The 21,338-nt window shown below is 38.0% G+C and overlaps 1 protein-coding gene across 1 annotated transcript in view; it reads right to left on the bottom strand.

Moving 5' to 3' along the window:
- The window catches only part of HHLA2 (HERV-H LTR-associating 2), a 254,259-nt gene that overhangs the window by 1,501 nt on the left and 231,420 nt on the right, over positions 1 to 21,338 (bottom strand). The window contains exons 10-15 of the mRNA XM_030940651.1: positions 18,755 to 18,838; positions 16,841 to 17,203; positions 15,254 to 15,520; positions 12,462 to 12,779; positions 8,139 to 8,267; positions 409 to 476 (exon numbers count right to left, since the gene is read on the bottom strand). Of these exons, the coding sequence (XP_030796511.1) occupies positions 409 to 476; positions 8,139 to 8,267; positions 12,462 to 12,779; positions 15,254 to 15,520; positions 16,841 to 17,203; positions 18,755 to 18,812 (1,203 nt within the window). The 5' untranslated portion in view covers positions 18,813 to 18,838. The remainder of the gene's footprint in view (positions 1 to 408; positions 477 to 8,138; positions 8,268 to 12,461; positions 12,780 to 15,253; positions 15,521 to 16,840; positions 17,204 to 18,754; positions 18,839 to 21,338) is intronic.

Raw genomic sequence — 21,338 nt, 5'->3', positions numbered from 1 at the left:
GGAATGCAGTAAAAAGGAAGTATACAATCAAACTATAATTTGCAAGTGAATTATAGTTGTGTTTCTTTCCACTTGTATACAATCCCATGTTTCATGCTTCTATCATAAGAATAAGTACATTGGCTCACCCTCATATGCACAATGCCATTGGAGATCTTCTCTACAAATAGCAATAGGAGACAAGAAGAACAACCATGTATTTAAGCAAGTAGAGCCTGTTTAATTATAGACATTGGGAAAAGTCTAATTATATTTTTCGTGCTATATTATCCTGCAACCCCTCCTTGCTGTTTTTTTTCTGTATAAAAGTCTTGCGTGATGATATGTGAATCAGTCAGAACTTCGATTACCCTTTTAAAGAAGCATTTTTATACTGTATATTGTTTGATAAAGGAAATAATGCCTTACCGTCTTTTCTTCGTCATTATCAGAGGCATTATCATCATGAGTGCTCTCAGTAGAGACACGACGTCTTTCTACAGGAAAAAAAGAGAACTTAAAAATAATTTCTTTGCAAACACCAAAATTCTCCCTTAGTCCTATCTCAATATAATTATGTTATTAGAATCATCTGAGTTACACTCCCTTCATATCTTTAACAAACAACATGAAAAATGCATTCAGTGTAAAAACACATCATCAGAAGCAGCAGTAAATGTGTATGGTTGATCCAGGTGCTCCAAAGCAGGGGAGTAAAGGCAGTTCAGTCAGCTCAGCAATTCCTGGCTTCTTGTGATCCTTGGCCTAGTTCCTACCAACTGCTAACAATGGAAATGTCATAGCCAAAGAGGGGATGAGAGTGATGGTTAAAGAAAAAGGGATATGTCATTTCTCAAAGAAGGCCTCCTTATGGACTTTCATAAAATATGGCCCTTTAATACATATCTTAGACAAAGTACATTTTAAAACAGTAATAGAAAAGGGAATTTAAAAATAAAACATATGAACCACAGTCATGAAACTACAACCAGGGAGCTGGAGCTAGGAAAGGTTTTGTGGCTTTTCATATAACAGCTTCAAATATATTTTCAGCCCATCTCACTGCAGAAGTATGGAATATATCTATTTTTTAAAGTGGCCAATACTGTGACAAAGTTTTTGCCCATATCTTTTGACTGTTCCTCCAGAACCAGAATCCATTCTTCTCTCAGCCATGGGAGGCTGACCTCGTTGGGCTCCATCAGCAGGGTGTCTGCTCCTCCTGGCTTCTATTTGGGCTGGAAATCAGAGACAGGGAAGAGTGAAATTAGGTATTCACTCTCCCAGCTTTTTCCCTGTACGGTCACCTTGGTCTGGCTCTGTCCTTCAACTGAAAGTCACTCTCTGATTTTTTGAAGGGTTTTTCGTGTCTCTATTGCCTTCAGTTCTGCTGTTAGTTATTTTTTGTCTTCTGCTAGCTTTTGAATTTGTTCACTCTTGCTTCTCTAGTTCTTTTAATTGTGATGTTAGGGTGTCGATTTTAGATCTTTCCTGCTTTCTGATGTGGGCATTTGGTGCTATAAATTTCCCTCTTAACACTGCTTTAGCTGTGTCCCAGAGATTCTGGTATGTTGTGTCTTCGTTCCCATTGCTTTCAAAGAACTTATTTATTTCTTCCTTAATTTCGTTATTTACCCAGGAGTCATTCAGGAGCAGGTTGTTCAGTTTCCTTGTAGTTGTGTGGTTCTGAGTGAGTTTCTTAATCCTGAGTTCTAATTTGATTGCACTGTGGCCTGAGAGACTGCTATGATTTCCATTCTTTTGCATTTGCTAAGGAGTGTCTTACTTCCAATTATGTGGTCGATTTTAGAATAAGTGCTATGTGGTGCTGAGAAGAATGTATATTCTGTTGATTTGCGGTGGAGAGTTCTGTAGATGTCTATTAGGTCTGCTTGGTCCAGAGCCGAGTTCAAGTTTTGAATATCCTTGTTAATTTTCTGTCTCATTGATCTGTCTAATATTGACAGTGGGATGTTAAAGTCTCCCACTATTATTGTGTGGGAGTCTAAGTCTCTTTATAGGTCTCTAAGAACTTGCTTTATGAATCTGGGTGCTCTTGTATTGGCTGCATATATATTTAGGATAGTTAGTTCTCTTTGCGTTGATCCCTTTACCATTATGTAATGCCCTTCTTTGTCTTTTTTGATCTTCGTTGGTTTAGTCTGTTTTATCAGAGAATAGAATTGCAACCCCTGCTTTTTTTATGCTTTCCATTTGCTTGGTAAATATTCCTCCATACCTTTATTTTGAGCCTATGTGTGTCCTTGCACACGAGATGGGTCTCCTGAATACAACACACTGATGGGTCTTGACTCTTTATCCAATTTGCCAGTCTGTATCTTTTAACTGGGGCATTTAGTCCATTTACGTTTAAGGTTAATATTGTTATATGTGAATTTGATCCTGTCATCATGATGCTGGCTGGTTATTTTGTGCATTAGTTGATGCAATTTCTTCATAGTGTCATTGATCTTCATATTATGGTGTTTTTTTGCAGTGGCTGGTACCGAATTTTCCTTTCTGTATTTAGTGCTTCCTGCAGGATCTCTTGTAAGGCAGGTCTAGTGGTGACAGAATCCCTCAGCATTTGTTGTCTGTAAAGGATTTCATTTCTTCTTCACTTATGAAGCTTAATTTGGCTGGTTATGAAATTCTGGGTTGAAAATTATTTTCTTTAAGAATGTTAAATATTGGCCCCCACTCTCTTCTGGCTTGTAGGGCTTCTGCAGAGATATCCATTGTTAGTCTGATGGACTTCCCTTTGTAGGTAACCTGACCTTTATCTCTGGCTGCCCTTAACATTTTTTTCCTTTGTTTCAACCTTGGAGAATCTGATGATTTTGTGTTTTGGGGTTGCTCTTCGTAAGGAGTATCTTAGTGGTGTTCTCTGTATGTCCCGAATTTGAATATTGGTTTGTCTTGCTAGGTTGGAGAAGTTCTGGATAATATCCTGAAGTGTGTTTTCCAACTTGGTTCCATTCTCCCCATTACTTTCAGGGACCCCAACCAATCACGGATTTAGTCTTTTCACATAGTCCCATATTTCTTGGATGCTTTGTTCATTCCTTTTCACTCTTTTTTCTCTAATCTTGTCTTCACGCCTTATTTCAGTAAGTTAATCTTCAGTCTCTGATATCCTTTCTTCTGCTTGATTGATTCGGCTATTTGATACTTGTGTATGCTTCACGAAGTTCTCGTGCTGTGTTTTTCAGCTCCATCAGATCATTTATATTCTCTCTAAACTGGTTATTCTAGTTAGTAGTTCCTGTAACCTTTTATCAAGGTTCTTACTTTCCTTACATTGGGTTAGAATATGCTCTGTTAGCTCAGAGGAGTTTGTTATTACCCACCTTCTGAAGCCTACTTCTGTTAATTTGTCAAACTCTTTCTCCATCCAGTTTTGTGCTCTTGTTGGAGAAGAGTTGCAATCATTTGGAGGAGAAGCAGCATTCTGGTCTTTTAAATTTTCAGCATTTTTGTGCTGGTTTTTCCTCATCTTCGTGTATTTATCTACCTTTGATCTTTAAGTCTGATGATGTTTGGATGTGGTTTTGTATGGGGGTCCTTTGTGTTGATGTTGATGTTACTGCTTTCTGTTTGGTACTGCTTTCTGTTAGAAGAAGAAGTTTTTCTTCTAACAGTTAGGCCCCTCTTCTGCAGGTCTGTTGCAGTTTTCCAGAGGTTCACTCCAGATCCTATTTGCCTGGGTATCACCAGCGGAGGCTGCAGAACAGCAAAGATTGCTGACTGCTCCTTCCTCTGGAAGCTTTGTCCCAGAGGGGCAACAGCCTGATGCCAGCTGGAGATCTCCTGTATGAGGTGTCTGTAAACCCTGGAGCTGGTATTTTGAAAAGATTAACAACATAGATAGACGGTTAGCCAGACTAATAAAGAAGAAAAGAAAGAAGAATTAAATAGACACAATAAAAAATGATAAAGGGGATATCACCACTGATCCCACAGAAATACAAGCTACCATTAGAGAATACTATAAATACCTCTAAGCAAATAAACTAGAAAATCTAGAAGAAATAGATAAATTCCTGGACACCCTCCTAAGACTAAACCAGGAAGAAGTCAAATCCCTGAATAAACCAATAACAAGTTCTGAAATTGAAGCAGTAATTAATAGCCCACAGGCCAAAAAAAGCCCAGGACCAGATGGATTCACAGCCAAATTCTACCAGAGGTACAAAGAGGAGCTGGTACCATTCCTTCTGATACTATTCCAAACAATAGATAAAGAGGGACTCCTCCCTAACCATTTTATAAGACCAGCATCATCCTGATTCCAAAACCTGGCAGAGACACAACAAAAAATGAAAATTTCAGGCCAATATCCCTGATGAACATCAATGCAAAAATCCTCAATAAAATACTGGCAAACCGACGCCACAGCCCATCAAAAAGCTTATGCACCATGATCAAGTTGGCTTCATCCTTGGGATGCAAGACTGGTTCAACATATGCAAATCAATAAATGTAATCTATCATGTAAACAGAACCAATGACAAAAACCACGTAATTATCTCAATAGATGCAGAAAAGGCCTTCGATAAACTTCAACACCCCTTCATGCTAAAAACTCTCAACAAACTGGGCATTGATGGAACATATCTCAAAATAATAAGAGCGATTTATGGCAAACCTTTAGCCAATGTCATACTGAATGGGCAAAAGCTGGAAGCATTCCCCTTGAAAACCAGCACAAGACAAGGATGACCTCTATCACCATAGTTCAACATAGTATTGGAAGTTTTGACCAGGGCAGTCAGGCAAGAGAAATAAATAGAAGTATTCAAATAGGAACAGAAGAAGTCACATTGTCCTGTTTGCAGATGACATGATTGTATATTTAGAAAACCCCATCATCTCAGCCCAAAATCTCCTTAAGCTGATAAGCAACTTCAGCAAAGTCTCAGGATATAAAATCAATGTGCAAAAATCACAAGCATTCCTATACACCAATAACAGACAAATAGCCAAATCATGAATGAACTCCCATTCACAATTGCTACAAAGAAAATGAAATATCTAGGAATACAACTTACAAGGGATGTGAAGGACATCTTCAAGGAGAATTAAAAAGCACTGCTCAAGGAAATGAGAGAGGACACAACCAAATGGAAAAAAAATTCATACTTGTGAATAGGAAGAATCAATAGTGTGAAAATGGCCATACTGCCCAAAGTAATTTATGGATTCAATGCTCTTCTCATCAAGCTACCATTGACTTTCTTCACAGAACTAGAAAAAATTACTTTAAATTTCATATGGAACCAAAAAACAGCCCATATAGCCAAGACAATCCTAAGCAAAAGAACATAGCTGGAGGCATCAAGCTGCCTGACTTCAGATTATACTACAAGGTTACAGTAACCAAACAGCATGGCACTGGTACCAAAACAGATACATGGAATAGAACAGAGGCCTGAGAAATAGCACCACACATCTACAACCATTTGATCTTTGACAAACCTGACAAAAACAAGCAATGAGGAAAGGATTCCCTGTTTAATAAATGGTACTTGGCAAACTGGCTAGCCATATGCAGAAAATAGAAGCTAGGCCCCTTCCTTATACCTTACAAACTGGGATCTAATTAAACTAAAGAGCTTCTGCTCAGCCAAAGAAACGATCATCAGAGTGAGCAGGCAACCTACAGAATGGGAGAGAATTTTTGCAGTCTATCCATCTGACAAAAGTCTAATATCCAGAATCTACAAGGAACTTAAACAAATTTACAAGAAAAAAACAAACAGCCCCATCAAAAGTGGGTGAAGGGTATGAACAGACACTTCTCAAAAGAAGACATTTATGCAGCCAACAAACATGAAAAAGAGCACCTCATCATTGGTCATTAGAGAAATGCAAATCAAAACCACAATGAGATACCATCTCACACCAGTTAGAATGGCAATCATTAAAACGTCAGGAAAAAACAGATGCTGGAGAGGCTGTGGAGAAATAGGAACACTTTTACACTTTTGGTGGGAGAGTAAATTAGTTCAACCATTGTGGAAGACAGTGTGGCGATTCCTCAAGGATCTGGAACCAGAAACGCCATTTGACCCAGCAATCCCATTATTGGGTATATACCCAAAGGATTATAAATCATTCTACTATAAAGACACATACACAGGTATGTTTACTGCAGCACTATGCACAATAGCAAAGACCTGGAACCAACCCAAATGTCCATCAATGATAGACTGGATAAAGAAATTGTGGCACATATACACCATGGAATACTATGCAGTCACAAAAAAGAATGAGTTCATGTGCTTTGCAGGGGCATGGATGAAGCTGGAAACCATCATTCTCAGCAAACTATCACAAGGACAGAAAAGCAAACACCGCATGTTCTCACTCATAGGTGGGAATTGAACAATGAGAACACTTGGACACAGGGTGGGGAACATCACACACCAGGGACTGTCAGAGGATGAGGGTAAAGGAGAGGGAGGGCATTAGGACACATAGCTAATGTATGCGGTGCTTAAAACCTAGATGATAGGTTGATAGGTGCAGCAAACCACCAGGGCACATGTATACCTATGTAACAAACCTGCATGTTCAGCACATATATCCCAGAACTTAAATAAAAAGAAAGAAAGAAAAAAGTAAGTCACTGTCCTTACAAGGCAACTAATCTTATGTGACTCTCTCCTTTCAAGTTTTGGGAACTGCTGTCTGTCCTTATCCCTTCAAGTTTAAGTTTGCTAGTGAATCGGGTGCTCCCAGCTGTGAATATACTGTCTTGTAAGTTCTTTATCCAGTTTTGAGTGTGCCATGTGTTTACAGTTGAGAACTGACTTATGCAGACTTCCACTAAAGAAACTAAACTATCATTCTTGAGTAGGATGTAGCACCACCTCTCCCATAATTTGAACCTAATCCAATCACAGATATCAGTATATTAGGTCAATGGTTGATCTTGGTAGACAAGCTAAACTGCCTGTGGTCTCTTACTACTTCTGGCCAGCCAAGGGACAGGAACTAGCCTGCCTATTAGTACAAATGATCACAGGGCTAGAATTGGTGAGATGCTTGCTCTCCATTGCCCCTAAAACTATATCTTCAATAATAGTTTCTGCTATAACCCAAATCTCCTAACTTCAGCAGGGGCGATAGCCAAATATCAACCAGAAAGACAGATGAAAGAGACACAGGATCTAGCTCAAGTTCCCAGGACACCCAGAGCCTCCTCAGGGGGATAGTGGAGTAAGGGAGGGCTTCTGGGGGCCTGAACCTGCCTCTGCCACTAGCTGGCTTGGTGCTATTAAATGATCCACCTAAATCTGTTTCACATGCCTACTTAGCACTTGAGCTAACTGCCTGGATTCCTGTTTCCTGATCTGTAAAATGTGGAGATCAACCAGATCTAAGTTTTGCCCAGATGCTCTGTAGCTCAAAATTCTGTTACTAAAAGCAAAGTACTCTAAGGAAGTACTCCCTAAAAGTACTTCCCATGATCATGGCATCTTAAGATAGTTTAAATTACTAGTAAGGTTTTTTGCCTAAAATTTAGAAAAAAATTATTTGAACAACAATTAAAATGAAATGACCCATAAGAAAAGAACAATGTAGTTTCAATCAGAGCACCAACCTTGACTAAGCTCAGAGCAAGGGAGAACAAGCAGAGCCCAGGGACTTAAGGGGGTATCTGGCTTCCTTCTGAGGTGTGAGGGTAAGAAAGAACTCATGGTCCTGTCACTCCAAAGGCAACTTCTTAAAGCTTTGGCTTTTTTCTTTCCAGTTACCTTTTAATGCAGGATGATTAAGTCATCCTGGTTATCATTTCAATACTAGATTAAAATTTTAAAAAGTATGATCATCAATTAATTTATTTCTCAATTATTTATTGACAATAGTAGGAAATCTAAAAGCAATAGCAGTGTGCTGCAGTGAATATGCTTGTATATAGTTTGGTGTACCTCTGCTCATTTAATGTGAGATAAATTCCTAGAAGTGGAACGGTTAGGTGGAAATGTAGGAGCATTTTAAAAGATTTTGGGTGAATTTTGTGAATGACATTCCAGAAAATTCAGATCAATTTACATGCCCAGTAGCTGTTTGGGCATGTATTTCCATGTTATCTTTAATATACATGATGTGGAACATGTGGGGCAGAGCCCAAATTCTTCCTGAGATATTACCTGTGCAACATTTTACTTTCCGAATCAGCAAAATCAGACAGAGCACCAAAATCACACCGGCCACCAAAATCAGACTGGCCACCAAAATCCATAAGCCTTTGTTATCGGAAGCTGTTTCTTGGCTTGGTTCTAAATAAAACAGAGAAACAAAGTCTGTGAACTGGAAGAAAAGGTACCAAATAAGAAATGTGTGGGTGGGTGAGGGTGGAGTATGTTTACTATTTTTAAAACTAGTTATTTCTGCATTACAGGTAGGAGGCTGAATTAATATGAAAACACTTTGCATAATAAAAAGGTCCTTTAGGATAAAGCCAAGAACCCAGACTGGACAGGAGAGTTTGTCTTGAGCATAAATATCTCCTAGTCTCAGTGTATCTATTGTGGGAAGCCGACAGACACCATAATATTATTGGAGATTGGTGGGGGTTGGGGGAGCTGGGAGAAAAGTCTGAAAACTGGAGAGGCAATACATCTATTATGCCTTTTAAGTTTCTATTGGTTTATACTGTAATAAGAAATAACACATTTTTATAAAGGAATAATTATGTCCATAAATTAGCCTCAGCCCAGTGTTCACCTTGGAGGATGAAGTAAGAGTGCCATCTGCCATTGGCCTAGAGAAGACAGGGTCCTAAGGGAACAGTGGTAAGTTCAGAGGTAATAAAAGGAGCTAAGTAGAAGCCATGGTCTTGAGTTAGAGGTGGCAGGTGACCACACAGATAATAGGCACAGTAGTCCCTCCTTATCCCTGGGGGATACATTCCAAGACCCCCGAATGGATGCCTGAAACCTTAGTACCGAACCTTATGCATAGTATGCACTAATTTCTTTTTCCATCTTCACAGTTTTATAGATAGAAGATTCATTCTTACTGTAGATCTTAGCAACCTCAACATAAGCTTTTTTCCCCCTTAAGTTGAAAGCTTTCCCTTAAAGGAAGCACTTCACGACTTCTCTTCGGTGTATCCGAATTGCCAACATCACTATTCTTGTGCTTTGAGGCCTTTCTTAAATAAAATAAGGCTCACTTGATCATAAGCACTGCAATATCATGACAGTAGATCTGATTATCCGGAGGGCTAAATGACTAACAGGCGGGTAGCATCCACAGTGTGATATGCTGGACAAAGGGAGGATTCACCTTCAAGGCAGGATGGAGTGCCATTTCATCATGCTACTCAGAATGGCACACAATTTAAAACATTATTTCTGGAATTTTCCTTTTAAAAATTTCAGACTGCGGTTGACTTTGGGTAACAAACTGCAGAAAAGGAGGACCTGCTGATAGTGTTTAGAGCTCCTCAGAAATAACTGGAGGAGCCTAAACTTTCTCCATTCTCCAACATCTTGGTCAGGACTAGAATTGTTGAAAGTAGTATTAATGGAAGTGGGGACTCCAGAGACCCTGGGTTACCAAAGTCAGAACCCTGCTAACCTTATGGTCTATGTTCTGCTAAAACATGGGCAGCAAGCGATAGAGCACAAAGGTCAATTCAGGAGGAAAACGTTTGTGGCTATTCTTTAGAACGAATACCTCTGTTTACATAACAAATGTCATTTTCTATGAACATACTATAGTGTTTTACAACTAATAAAATATTAATCTCTTCACCTATTTGTGTCATTCTGAAATTCCATACAGGAGTCCCCTTTATCCATGGTTTAACTTTCTGAGGTTTTAGTTACCCATGGTCAACTGTAGTCCAAACATAACCAAATGGAAAATTCCAAGAGTAAACAATTCTTAAGTTTTAAATTGTGTGCCATTCTGAGTAGCATGATGAAATATCGTGTCGTGCCACTCCATCCCACCTGGGATGTGACTGCACCCTTTGTCCAGCATATCCACGTTGTACACACTACCACCATGAATCATTTACTAGCCATCTCAGTTATCAGATTGACTGTCATGGTATAACAATGCTTGTGTTCAAGTAACCCTTATTTTCTTTAAGAATGGTCACAAAGCACAAGAGTAGTGATGCTGGCAATTTGGATATACCAAAAAGAAGCCATAAACTGCTTCCTTGAACTAAAACAATTAAAGCTCTTGACATATGAAAAATCATATATTGAGGTTGCTGAGATCTATGGTGAAAATGAATCTTCTATCTGTAAAATTGTGAAGAAAGAAAGAAGAAAATTTGTGTTGTCTCAACCTACAACAGTTATGGCCACACTGTGTTGTACATGCTAAGATGGAAATGGCATTAAATTTAAGGGTGGAAGATATGAACAGAAATGTATTCTGCTTGATGATATGTTACACTGGAAGGCTTTGGGCTTTTATGAAGATTTCAGCAAGAGATCCCTTGAAACAGGCCATTTACTGCAAGTAGAGGATGGCTACACAGATTTAGAAATCAGCTTGGATTGAAAAATATAAAGATTACTGGAGAGGCTGTGTCTGCTTATGATGAAGCTACAGCCACATTTCCATCCAAAGCAAGTCTTTAATTGCAATGAAAACAAGCTCTGCTGGAAGAAGATGCCCAGTAGAACCTGTAATCATAAGAAGTGTGAATGAGGCACCAAGGCATAAACATGGAAGGACAGATTAATCCTGGTACCATGTGGGAATGCATATATAGGGTTTGGTACTGTCCATAGTTTCAGGCATCCACTGGGGGTCTTGGAACATATCCCCCATGGAAAGGGGGGACTAATGTACCTACGTAAAGGAGAGATTAAGTAGGAACATTAGGTTGACTTTCTACAGTGTTTTCATTTACATTTGCATTTTTCTTCCTCCTAAAGGAAATCCTACAAGGAAATCTACAAGTCTACTTCTCACTGTACTCGTGACCCTCAGGTTCCCCCATCTCTAAAGATATTTGCCCAAGGTCACGTATTGATTCAGCAGCAAAACTTAGCAAGGATTATTTAATTCCATTCAGCTTGGTGCAAACTTAATTGACCAGATCTAGATTCAAGGAATCATAAGACCCCTATCTTGTTGTAGCACCTCCTGGGAAAGACAACAAATGGAAAAGTCACAATTCAGAATAGGAAATAAGTTCCTCGAAAGGATGATATTTAAGATACCAAGACTGTTTGCCCTGTTTCCTGCCCTGCTGGGGTGGCTCCTGCCAAGTCCTCTTCCTGGTGGGGAAGGGTGAGCACACCCTCCCCCAGCCCCACCTGCCAACATTTATTTGAGAATGAGAGGTTCCGAAAATACTCTTTTGTCAGAGATGGAATGGTCCTGATGTTTCACTTTGTGTGAACTGAAAATTAGATCTCTGGGTGGGAAGACGGGCCATATGTGGTCTTTAGGACATTTCTTCTTGACTATTTTTTTTTACACTCCAAAATGAATCCAACATGAGGCAACATTTTTAAAAATAGATTGCAGGCTTAACTGTATTTTACATAAAACTGACACTTTTATTTTTGGAGAAAAATAGGAGCTTCAAATGTAGCCCCAGTTTTTCATTCTCTACTCTCAAAGTGGCAGCTCTACAAAGGGAGTGTTATTACTCAATGTCCAGAAGCTTCCAAGTATTTGAAGATCACATAACCTAAAGGACAACCCTGTGCTTTTATCTCCAAATCTCACCACACAGAATCACCAAAACTTCAAATGCTATTCCTCCTAGTTTTCACAATTGAAATGATAGAAATACTTCTAAAACATAAGTTCCACTAGTTCAAATATCTTTACTGAAGGACAGAAAGAGCTGCCATGGTCTGCCATGATGTGAAGTTGATAGTTTAAGGGTGGGACCATCTAGCTCACCTAGAAGGTCAGCTTCATGAGTATATATTCCATGACTCGATGGTTAGTTGACTAGAAATATTTTAGATAATGGTTTTTGGCAGTGAACTATCAACAGAGGTAAAAATGAACTGAACCAGGAATATATACTTGGTGCTTCAAATATTGTGCGGTGATTATTTCCAAGTTCATAGACACTGCCATGTTTTCCCAGCATTCTTCAGGACCCCGATTGTAACTTCCTAATGTGTCCCTAGCCTTGACTACCCAAACATTAGGGCTAAGGTATATATTAGGCACAGCAGTGAGCAGAAATGGAAGATGCTTAGCCCATGGAGTCATGAAAATCTATGTTTCCTCCTCATTTCTGAAGCCCCAAAATCCTGAAAGGAAATCTGTGGGAGTAATTTTTTTTTTCAAAACAGGACTTTTATGTGGTTGAAGGAGGGAGGATAATCGACATCCTGACCAGAAATACTCCTGTAGATTATATTTTGAGAGGGTATCAATGTATTCTTGAAAAGCCAACCTAATTTTCTGTCTGATATTCACAAACCTCTAATGCTATAGCCAAAACCCATTATCCAAACCTACTTGCAGCTTACCTACATGCACCGTGTGTATGGTGAGTAAAGTATATTCATCCGAAGAAATATTGCACAAATATTCCCCACTGTCTGAAAGACTAAGATCCATCAAATTCATAGAGAAGTCACTCTGGTTTTTCAGCTCTTTGTTCCATGAGAATCGGGATTCATAGAAAGTTGTATTTTGTGAGGAGCTCAGATAGTAAGCCAGGATAGAGGAAATCCCACTTTCCATTCTGGACCAAGTAACTTTGAAGTCTTGGTTTGGAGAAAAATAATCATTTACAAGTTGACATGAGAGTGAAACATGTTCAGTTTGCATTTTATGAAGGCCATCTAACAACACAATAGAAAAGAAAACATCAATGAAGATAAACATTTCAAAAGAATTCTCTAAGTTACACTTAGAAAGCAGAGAACAAAGGCACTAATATTGATATATTTAGAAATAACTTTTTGGACAGTAATTATATTTGTGCCGTGGTTTCTTACAAGACAAGTTCTACTACCACTATTTTAAAGTTTCCCACCAAGGTTAGTGTAAACCTTCAAGGAGGGCAAAGCCAGGGCCAGCTAGAGGGGTGATGTACTTGTTTTAACTCTTAGAACCTGACAGTGAGCACTCAGGAATGTTGCTACCAGTTGCTAGCCTATTAAACTCAATGTTTGGCCTCTCTAATGCTGGTGTTCCCCAGAACACCCCTTTTGTTACCCTACCTACTCCCTAGTGGTCTCTAACTTTATGGCCTCACTACTTCTTAATCTCTTTATCTAGACAAAAATCTCTTTTTCTGCATGTAAGAATATTTCCAACTGTGTGCAGGCAACTCCCACTGGACTGAGCTCTTTTAGAAGAGAGACTCTGCTGAATTTTCTTGCCTTGCCCCTCCAGACCCAGCTCCGTCTTGTCCTTCCTGTTCTGTAGTGCTGTAGGCTGACCTCTATGGACTGCCATGGACTGTTCTCCCTGATTCTAGACTCACCTGGCTTCCAGTTTACCTGCAGGAGAGTGATGCCAAAGCAAGCCTTCCAAAAGGCAAATCTAGGGGCTCTCTGTGTTTCAAATCCCTCTTCTGATCCATCCTATCTCCAAGACTCAACAAGCTCCTCAGCAACGTGTAAAAGGTCTTTCATCTGTTTTTTTTTTTTTTTTTTTTTTTTTTTTGCCTCCCTCTCCAGGTTCATCTCTTGATCTGTAGATTCCACAAATCCAGGCAATTTTACTTTTCTGTGCTTTTTACCTGGAATATTCCTGTTCTCCTGGAATGTCCTACTATTCTTCTAAAATTCTGCCCTTATGCAACTTTCTTAAGCACATACTCTGTAACAACCCCATTTGTGCCCAACCACAGAGAGTAGAATTAATCACTCCCTTTGTAAGCTATGTTCCTAGTTTAATTTTTATATCTGTACTAGATGCTGTGGATACAGAAATCAGTAGAGACCACGTTCCTAAGTTCACAGTCTGTGAGCAACAAAATTTGGCACGTAGTAGCTTTTCAATGAGACCAAACAGTACTGAGCCTAAAGAACTGTTCATGCTTCAAGACACTCAATTCTAAATGAACATGAGAAATTAGGATTTTCCAAAGACAATGTTTATAATATTAACATTTGCAACCCTTTCCCATGTTTCCATTGCTGCCTGATGATGGAGAATGAACATTGGGTACTCATTCCTTTAACACTGGACTCATGTAAAGGTGGTGAATCACCCACAATTTCAGTATATTTTTGGTGAGCATTTTGAGAATATGAGATGCTAGGCAAGAGAAGGCTGAAAAAAACAGCTACCCTCCATTTTCCCCATATAAGGGAGACTGACAGAAAATTTTTGCTTTATTAAGAATAAAATAAAAAACAGTCTGGGCATGGTGGCTGCCTGTAATCTCAGCACTTCGGGAGGCTGATGTGGGCAAATCATAATGTCAGGAGTTCGAGACCCACCTGACCAACATGGTGAAACCCCATCTGTACTTAAAAAATACAGAAATTAGCCACACGTGGTGGCACATGCCTGTAATCCCAGCTACTCAGGAGGCTGAGGCAGGAGGATCACTTGAACTTAGGAGGCAGAGGTGGCAGTGAGCCGAGATCGCGGTGAGCCGAGATCACGCCACTGCACTCCAGCCTGGGCAACAAAGCGAGACTCCATCTCAAAAGGAAAACAAATTTTCTTGGAATTGAATATGGAGATAGCAAATTAATTTTTATTAAACAGGTTTTGGATATAGAGATTGATCAGAGTTTGGATCTGTTCAAATAAATGAGAAGAAAGAGTACTAAAAACTGACCATGTTGTGATAGAGGTAGTGGATAAAGATTGACGGGCTAACACTATGTAAAGAAACCAAAAAGAAGCAATTATACTAATTAATATTTTGTTTAATTGAAAGACTGGAAGTTGTGATTTGCTGAAAGACATGTATTCTTTCTCTTTTGATTTTTTAAAGAGCAATGCTGACAGAAAATCCTGTTTGAAGGATGAGCCACTGAGAAATACAGTAATATTCAAGAACAGATTTGCCTCTTTCCACTTCATAAATGTTTTCAATCAACTGATAAATACCTAGCAAGGTAAGAATTACTTCTATGTTATCAATGAGGTACGGTACTAATGCTCAAAAGTAAGAATGATTGCTTAATGTAATACAGTCAGAAGAACCAGCCCTAGGGCTCCGGTCTTGGTCTTCTAACTGCTGCAGATGGATTTGCTTTCTATTCTTTCATCTTCCTTCTTTCCTTGAAAATCAGTCCCCATTACTCCCCAACCTCGAAATAGCGTACACAGAAAGTCCTGTGGAGCCTACCTTTCATTGTCCAGCGCCCTGTCCATGTTTGCTTCAGCAGTGAATTTTCAATTGTACATTCATAAGATGAATTTGATCCTGTAATATTCAGTGTGCTGTTAATCGAAAAAGGACCCAAAGACCCTGTTTCTTCCATATTGTTTTCAGAGATAAGTGTGTTGTCCATTTTCCACGTGATAATTGGACGAGGATAAACACTTAACACGCTGCATATTAAGAAGCTGTTTGTGTTCCTCTTTTCATACTTCATCATGGGTGTGAGAAAAACTACATAGGAGAAAGAAGGGCACATGAAAAACTGCCATCATTGGCTTTTTTATAGGCCATCTGTGCAGAATACTGTTTAATACCCATGAAATGAAAAGCTAAGTTTTATGAGCAAAATTTGGCTGAAAGGGGGAAAAAAAACACCTTTGTAGAACCTTAAGATATAGTGCAGTTATCTAGAAGAAATAAAAAAAGAGCAGGCATGGGTATGTGGCAACTAGCAATCTCAATTCTCTAGAAACATAGCTGGAAAAGAAATCTAATGGCTTCATTGAGAAACCAAAATGAGGGTGTCTAAGTCTATAAAATAGAGTTCATGTGGCACTCTACACTTCTCAAATACTGACTCAGAGCACCTATTTGACTCTGTTTACACATAATTTTGTGATTTCTGAATCAAGGTCTGAAGCAGCTAAAAGGGACAGAAGAAAAAGAAACTAGTGCTGGGAAAAAAATCCATAAGAAAATACTGCATATATGTGTGTATATATCTATATGTAAAATTGTACTATATATTATACTACATACTAACTATATTACATATAAATGATCAGCAGCCTGATCATTAACAGAGCACATCATCAGGAACTCTTGGTAATCCAGTAATAAGGAGCCATGAAGCTCTTTGAGTTTCTTCAAAGAGCTTCTAATCTAATCTGATACCTGTTTGGTTCAATATAACTATGAGAATTAGCAACAGTTAATATAGTAATACAGTTAATATATAGTTATATATAGTTATATATAACCACCATGAAGCTGTGTTTGAGTGATATTAACTGTACATAACTGCATATATTAACTATATTAATGGCTTATAGTTATATAGGTATAGTGTTATATATAGCTAATATAGAGAAGGAAAGCATATAATATAAAAATTAACCTCATTTATAATATAGAAAAATGCAATTTAAATCAACAATTCAATAACTTTTCAGTCATGATATTGGCAGTTATTTGGTACTGATAAGACTAAGGAGAAAGTGGATGGTCTTATGCTGTTAGTGTCAGTAACTTTTTAAATCTTACTTCTGGTGCTTTGCTTTCAGATTATTTCCTGGTATTAAGTACAGCTATAAGGGTGTTCATCACAACCATGTAATGGAAAACACTGGAAATGCCTGAATACCCACCAACAGGGGAACAGTTGTATCATTTATAACATTAGTATACTACAAGATGCTGTGCATTAAAAATAAGGAGATTTCCATGTACTGACTTGGAAGGAAGCTCATGGCATATTAGGACAAAGATGCTTACTAATAACACGGAATGATGGCATTGCTATGTTTCATGAAAATTTACATGCACACTTACCTCCCACCTTTAGCACCACTTTGTTTGTAATCGCTTGAATTGCTGTTCCTACATAGCAGGTGTAAATTCCTTCGTCCAGAAGGCTTAATCTTCTGAAAAATAGAGACGCATTCCCATTTTGAATCTCATTATAGAAAAGGGATGTCCTGTTTGCATATCTGGTATCTTGGCTTTCCAAATGGCCACTGCCTTTGTAGTAACTGTGAACATTGTAGCTATTGTAGCTATCTTGATACTTCCAGTGTATTACAACTTCGGATCCCCTCTCAAATGAAGAAGGGAGAATTATATCTTCATCAAGTCTTCCAATGATGATTTGTTCATTCATAGGAACATAAGTGAAGAAATCCGAATGGAATATGCCTACAGTCAAGAGCAGAGAAGTTATAAAGAGAATTAATGATGTGTGCTTGGTCAGGATTATACCAGAACTACCCAGAAGAACCTTCCTAGGTTAGCAGCCTGATTATTAATAGACCACATCATCAAAAACACTTGTTGTCTGATTATTAGAAACAAACCATGAAGCTCTGTGTTTGAGTTTTAATTTTAATTGAATATCCGTTTTATTCAATGTAACTGGGAGAACTGGTAACAGCCCAAGGCGTAGAAACACTGGTTTGCTGCCCACTTGATCAATAATCTCATCTCCCAATCCTGGCCTGGAAATCATGTATGTTGAAAGACGACTTTTGATTTCATTCCCAGAACATATTCACATTTAACTCCTACTAGCAATAATAAATTAGTTTATCCAGCTAGCAACAGTCAGCAGGTCCTAAAAGAATGGAATAAACTCAGCCTGATTGGGTAAGAAAATATTTGGAGCACGTAGAAGACAATGCTGGGTTCAGGAATCTGACAGGAATATCTGTAGACTAGATCTAAATAGGGGAGGACATGAGCAGGAGGAGTCCAAAAGGAAAATGGAGTCATTCATTTGCTTTGACTTTAAGACTGCTCTCAGGATATCCTGAGTTAGTCAAAATGTAGGTAAGGAATATCTGGAGATAAATGTGGAAGCCTAATCCCCAATTATCTTGATTTACTTATTTTGTTTTTTTTTTCTTTTCACTGTCAACTTCACAAGTTGATTTCAAAAAGCAAATGAAATAGCAGAATAAGAGATTTTTGCGAAGAAAATATACCCAGACACTTCCTATCAATGAAGGCAGTAATCTAACTACTTTGATTTACAAAATATTTTAAGTAGATCTTGTGCCCTGTCTATGGATTCTAAGACATTGGCACTGCAAAGGTCCTGACTTTTTGCACAATGGAGTAACTCCTTTGGCTCATGGCCCAGGCCACCCAAGATGGAAGAACTGGGTGCCCAAGTGGCTCTGTCACAGTCTTTATCCTCTGCCTTTCCCTCTGGGGCTCTTTCTACCCTACCATGTCCCGCCTCTCTTCCTCAGAGAGATTTAGTTTCTCTTCAGAGAGCTAGAGGGATGTGGCATTATGCCGAAAGAAAGACACGGAAAGATGGGCAAGGAAAAGAGTGATTGTCGATCTCCCTAATTGCTCTGCTAAACCCCTCTAATGTTTCACTGGATAATTAAGAATGCCTGTCATAGGACCTAGCAAAGCTGATAATGCCTTCTGTCAAGTGGTAAGTACCAAGCTTACACTTAAAAAAAAAAAGTCAATCAATCAAACTTGTTTTTCCAGTGAACTTATTTCTGGTAGCAGATAACAGATTAGAAAGAGTGCTTAATCAGAGTGGACAGAAAATATATATATAATTTTTAGTCTTCATGCAGACTTCTAGCCTGTTCCTTGCTTCTGATTAACTGATGATTTAGGAAAGTTCACAATGCTATGGCTATGGAGGAAATAGCCACCTTGCATTGTGTGCTCATGTTTCTATCTGATAATGCAAATAACTAACACTCGTATTACAAAGGAAATTACCTTGAGATCCACTCAGAGATGATATGAGAATGAGGAAGAAAGACGTCTGTGCCTTCATGTCTCATGCAGGACATATTAGTCATGCTATCAAAGAGAAGTAAAGTGCACATGTTATGGATTTAAAATGCAAAAGGGAATTGGAAAAGAGTGGTATATTCACACGAATAATTCTTTTGTAGCCATTAAACATGATATTGTAAAGGATGGTTCAATGGCATGGAAGGAATTTCTTAAGGGGTTATCGGAGAAAAATTAGATTACAATACAATTTCTAAATAGCATGTTTCCTTTTATAAAAGCACATTTCTGCTCATAGGATACTGACAAGATATATGACTAAATATATGAGGATGTTAACTATGAAGAGCAGGTTTCATATCTGAAGCAGTGACTGCTATTAACAGGTGCTGAAACATGGCTCTTGAATGAATAAAGATTTGGTATATATGCAACAGTGGTTCTCTGGATAATAGTTTGCTATTTTTAAGGCTTTCTACATGGACATATTGCTTTAATAATAGAAAATACTAAAATCAATTTAAATTCAATATTAAGTGCCAGTGGTATTAACTATGATGTTGTTTATAATCACAAATAAAGAACAACTAAAACCTGAAAATATATTTTTACATATCTGATACTAGTGCAAGTCATTAAATTCATGGTTTACAAAGAATGTTTCAAAAACTCAAAAAAGTGAGAAAATATAGATGGCAAAATGTGTATACACATTACAGTTTCAAGCAAGTACAATATAACTGATTTTCCCAGATGATAGGATTAAAGATAATTTTTACACTGTAAGAAATAGCTTGTTTAAAGAATAGCATACAATTGGTTTTACAATCTTTAAAAGAAAATTTTAAAGGTATCATTTGGTGGCTGGGCATGGTGGTTCACACCTGTAATCCCAGCACTTTGGGAGGCCAAGGCAAGAGGATCGCTCAAGGTCAGGAGTTCAAGACCAGCCTGGCCAACATGGCGAAAGCTTGTCTCTACTAAAAATACAAAAATTAGCCGGGTGTGGTGGCATGTGCCTGTAGTCCCAGCTACTCAAGAGGCTGACACAGGCAAATTGCTTGAACCAGGGAGGCAGAGGTTGCAGTGAGCCGAGACTGCACCACTGCACTACAGCCTCGGCAAGACAGTGAGACTCTGTCTCAAAAAAATAATAATAAAATAAATAAATAAAAAGATATCATTTAGGAGCTCTACTATTACAAGAATATGTTCTATATTTGTTGTGAGATAATGTGATTTAAGAATGACTTAAAACTATTTTAAGAAGTGAAATTAACCATGCAATATACCCATGTAATAAGCCTGCACATGTATCTCCTGAATTTAAAATAACAATTTTTTCTTAAAAAAAGTAAAATTAGATTCCTTAATCACATCTTATCAAAATAAAACCTGGTAGGTTAATAATTTAGACTTTCTTTTTTACATTTTAAAGACTATAGGAAAGTTATTGAAAACACAACCTTAGGAAGAAGACCTTTTAACATTAACTGTACATTTTCTACTACAGATATATCTCTATAAAAATGGAAAAAGCAACAAAATATAGAAATACTTTTGCAATATGACAAATTTATCACTCCATTTGTTTTTGTTTCTCTTAGAGCAATAACTAAGATAGTTGGTAAAGTCAAAACTGCTCTAAAATAGTATTGGTTATCAAGATTAAGACCTTTATATTTCTTCCTATGGAAGTATTTGTATGTATAATATATAAAAGGATATCACAATGATTATCTCTGAATAGTAAGATTACAACTAATCGTTAAACTCATTTTTCTACTATGAAAATATGCAAACATGTAATAATACCGTTTGCCTCTATATGCCATTTTAAAAACCTTAAAATTTAATTACAGTCTCTTTCCAAGCAAAAATTAACTCGAATTCACCTTGTTTAATGTAACCCTGAAACATTCCATGTCCATTGTCCTACTAGAGGTTCATCTTCCCACTGCCTAGAATGACTCCAATATTTGCTACCTTCTCTTGAAATTGACATTCCCTTTTCTCACCTCCTTTCCAGCTGATGCTCTTACTTCATTAATTGCTGTGACTGATTATGGCTACTCCCTCATCCTCCTATCAGTAACTCAACCAACCCATTAACATCTAGGTGCACTCTTTTTGTCTCTCCTTCTGCTCTTATCCAAGGCCAAACCTTTCCCTGTACTCTGCATTTCACGCCTTTCTGCATTCAAGAAATTTGTCCCATAAAATGAGTTAGGGAGGATTCCCTCTTTTTCTATTGTTTGGAATAGTTTCAGAAGGAATGGTACCAGCTCCTCTTTCCACCTCTGGTAGAATTTGGCTGTGAATCTGTCTGGTCCTGGACTTTTTTTGGTTGGTAGGCTATTAATTACTGCCTCAATTTCAGAACTTATTATTGGTCTATTCAGGGATTTGACTTCTTCCTGGCTTAGACCTGGAAGGGTATATGTGTCCAGGAATTTATCTATTTCTTCTAGATTTTCTAGTTTATTTGTGTAGAGGTGTGTATAGTATTCTCTGATGGTAGTTTGTATTTCTGTGGGATCAGTGGTGATATCCCCTTTATCATTTT

This window comes from Rhinopithecus roxellana, chromosome 1 (genome assembly GCF_007565055.1).
Source record: "Rhinopithecus roxellana isolate Shanxi Qingling chromosome 1, ASM756505v1, whole genome shotgun sequence".
Lineage (NCBI taxonomy): Eukaryota > Metazoa > Chordata > Mammalia > Primates > Cercopithecidae > Rhinopithecus > Rhinopithecus roxellana.
Note: the sequence above shows the minus strand (reverse complement) of the source record. Positions and strands in the feature narration are given on the sequence as shown.